This window comes from Triticum urartu, chromosome 6 (assembly GCF_003073215.2).
Source record: "Triticum urartu cultivar G1812 chromosome 6, Tu2.1, whole genome shotgun sequence".
Taxonomy (NCBI): Eukaryota; Viridiplantae; Streptophyta; class Magnoliopsida; order Poales; family Poaceae; genus Triticum; species Triticum urartu.
In genome coordinates, this window is record NC_053027.1 from 1,231,450 (window position 1) to 1,235,203 (window position 3,754).

Sequence of the window (3,754 nt, forward strand, 5' to 3'; positions counted from 1 at the left end):
TCAATTTCTTAGTATTCTCAGTATTAGCAAGAATTTCAAATAATGGAATAGCACCCATTGGATGAATCTCATGATTTTAAGAAAGTCCATGTTTCTTCATCATGATTTTAAGAAATTCTTTTGGAAGATCGACTTCCTCGGCCAAGGATAATATCATGTCCCTTGTGCATGGTTGGCCCTGAAGCCGGTCTATCGTCTGGCTTCCTAGGATATGAGCCATCCATCTTACCTTGTACCATCAATAACTTCTTATAAATATTTTATGGGTATGTTCCGTTTCAAATGGTTTATGCAACATCACGTCATCTACCTTGAAGATAAAATATAAAGCATGTTGTCTTATTAAACAACTAAATTATGGGTTCAGATTGGCTGGAGAGAAAATGTTGCTTGACATGAGTGCTTTAGATGAATGGATAAATTAAGCTTAGGAAAATGCTAAGATGTTTGACAAGTGATTAAGGATGGCAATTTTACCCATGGGTACGGGTACCCGCGGGTACCGTACCCGCATGGGTAGGGTATGGGCATACTTTTATACACATGGGTAGTACCCATACCCTACCCGTTAAGTCATGGGTAGGGTACGGGTATAGCCTTGTACCTGCGGGTATACCCATACCCTGCCCGCTTGTAAAAATAATGTTAAGTTGTTGTCAATTAATTATTAATTTGTCATATGACTCATCTACTCCTATTGATTTATGAGTATGTTGTGATTTCTAAATTTTGATAGTAGTCTTGTACCCATCTACTTGTTATTGAGCTAAGATATTTGATTTTTTGTCAAATGTGCCATGAATAAGTGTAAAATTGTGAACAACTTGTGTACTATTTGTTCTACCCGTTGGGTACCCAATGGGTACGGGTACCCGTCGGGGATGGGTATGGGTAAAGTTTTATACCCGTGGGTACGGGTATGGGTAGAATTTTGTACCCACTGACTATACGGGTATGGGTATGGTATTGCTCTACCCTGCCCATACCCTACCCATTGCCATCCTTACAAGTGATGACCACTGACCACAATAAAAAAAATTGTTCACGCAAGCATAAACACTGAATATGTTAACCGACACCACCTCATAGACCCCAGTACAATTACAACCAATTGAAACATAAAGAGTGCATCTAAAAGGTTGAGATGGTGAATACTGAGCATTCATTCAACACGACCTCGATTCTCCTCTACTGAAATGCCCACTGGTTCTCCCTGCGTATCTTCTCCTCCTCCTCTGGCAAGTAGTCGTTCTTGATGTTGAAGAAATTACGGATCTCCTCCGGAGTTTTGCCCCTAATCATGTCGGCAGCAGTCTGGCAAGTCAGGTCCAACAACCCCTTGATCTTGAGGTAACTTGCTGCCTGAGGCGTCAAAAAGAACCATAGGGTGTCAGAGAGAAGCATTAGTCAATAATTGCTATAGAACATGGATAATTAGATAGATTGTCTTGCATTAAGATGTGTTACAAGCCAATAAAACACAAAACAACACATGAAGTCACCTATCGTGCAAGAGAGAAGCATTAATGTATGTAGCAAAAGCATAAAAACCATATATTGTTATGAGTAGTCTGATGTTTCCGCATGTTAATAATATACAATATGTTGGCACAATGATAGTGCATCTAGTAAGTTCACACTGATCATAATAAAGCTTCCTAGGGTACGCATAACAATGATATACACATGTCAGTGAAACATATCAGACCACAAGATGATGTCCTAACCTATTTACTACGATTTTGTATGGCCGGCCAATGTGTACTACGCTAATAAAGCACAATCATATGTATAATCTAAACCTAATCTAGTCCATTCGAATCGAATTGAATCTACCTTGATGATTGTACAAGGAGTCCGTCAAATCTAATATAAATATTAGCAAGACGCGCAAGCCCAATATAGATCCAAGTGCCAGAAGGGGAACATCAAGAAAAAGTAGATCTAGAAAAAGAAAATGGTTGAGTCAGAGGATATAATACCTGGATGAGGTCGAAGAGGGTGGCATGGTTGACCTTGATGAATTCTGCGTCCCAGATCTTGAGGTCCTCTGCTAGGGCGGTGGGAGCCACGGTGTTAGACGCAGCGGCACCGAGGGATCCAGTGGCGATGTTGCCTCGCTTGGCAAGGACATGTTTGTTGCAGTACTCGATGACCTTGGAGAGGATCTCGGAGTTGATGTTGGGGATGGGGATCGCTTTGTCAGCGCAGTCATCCTCAATCATGTGGCGGATGGTCTGCGATTCCATGGCGACCACCTCCTCCACCTCAAACTCCTCACCGTTGGACGACTTGAGCATGATCATTTTCTTCTCGCCTGCGTCCGAGGTCGCCATCATTGTTGGATCTGGGATTGAGGTGGGGGCGGATGAATTTGGGATTGGGGAAACCCTAGAAACGCAGCGGCGGCCGCAGAGGAGAGGAAAGATTTGGTTGCTGCGGGGTGGGCTGGGCTAGGATCCGGGGGAATTTATTTATTGAGGCGGGGCAATGCGTGATTGGAAATCTATCTATCGTACATCACAAGGAAACGAAGCTAAGTATTACCAAATCAAATCGAATCAAATTTGGATAGAATTTATTTCATGAGATACGCAGGAGCAGGGGTCCGAGCACACTTTCGACCGTCCGATCTAATATGTAGCGCACACAAGGCTAGCAGTGGCACTTTTACAAAAAGAATGCTACCACTCCGCTATTGGCTTTTGTAAAAAAACCTTTTGTCTCTCCCATGCAACCCCATCCCTCCCGGCCTCCTCCAGCCAGCCATGGATCCCGATCTCGCATGGAGGTGTCACAGCCTTAGAATATTGCCAGCAAATAGTTGCATCTAGGATCATCATGCATCATGTTTAAATTCAAGAAATTGGAATTGAGGGAATTTTTCAAAGCCTCAAATTAGATAAAAGGGAAAAGCACCCTAAAAATGCATTTAATGATTCCATAAATTCCTTTATTGATGTTTCATAATTTGGGCAAGGGTTTTGATCCAATCCCAAAATAGTGAAAATTTTCAAGGAATTAATTGGGATTTGAATTTAAATAAATATTATATTTGAGTTTAGATTTAGATTCATAATAATTAGAATATAATTTTTTTTATAGAAAGACTGTAAGGGAGCCCTCTACAGTATAATTGGTGCAACAAATCCAAATTGCAAGTACCATGCCTTGAACCTGAGTGGGTGGAAAAGCATCAGCCCCTTCCCACCACTAGGCTATGCCTCAGTCTGCTGTGGCTAGGTCCATTGTGGCAACATATATATTTCAGAGAAGTTTGGCACTCGTTTTGAATCTTGTTTGATTTAAAATCAGTGGCAAGGATTAAAAAAAACCAAAAAGCAAAAAAAAACAGGGAAAAGGAAAGAAGAAACATGGCTTAGGGTATCTCCAGCCGCGCCCCCAGGAAGGCCTCCCCAGGCGATTTTTTCGCGCCGGCGCCGAAAAAACGGCCCAGTCGCGCCCCCAGGAGCCCGATTTTCGCCGGCTTGGGCCGAAAACAGCGCCGACGGACCCAGACCGAACCCGGCGCGCTGGGGGGCGCTCGGGGGCGCCGGGGCGAGCTGTTTTGGCGCGAAAAAGACGCGGGCCAGCCGCGTCAGCGACTCGGCGGCTCGTCTTCCCCCAACGGCCTCGGTTCCCGCGGGGAATCAATGGCAAGGCTGCCGCCGGTCAGCCTTGCCATTGATTCCTCACGGGCGGCGCGTCACGGGACGGCGCGCCGACGCCTCCCCTCCCTCGCACGCGTACACAC

The 3,754-nt window shown here is 44.4% G+C and overlaps 1 protein-coding gene across 1 annotated transcript; it reads right to left on the reverse strand.

The window, feature by feature from the left end:
• Window positions 1-1,046: 1,046 nt before the first annotated feature.
• On the reverse strand, window positions 1,047-2,431 carry LOC125515996 (SKP1-like protein 1). The gene is made up of 2 exons (XM_048681479.1): window positions 1,983-2,431; window positions 1,047-1,362 (listed from the first exon to the last, which is right to left on the reverse strand). The coding sequence occupies exons 1-2, from the start codon at window positions 2,337-2,339 to the stop codon at window positions 1,189-1,191; spliced, it is 531 nt and encodes a 176-aa protein (XP_048537436.1). The 5' UTR covers window positions 2,340-2,431; the 3' UTR covers window positions 1,047-1,188.
• Between the last annotated feature and the right edge of the window lie 1,323 nt (window positions 2,432-3,754).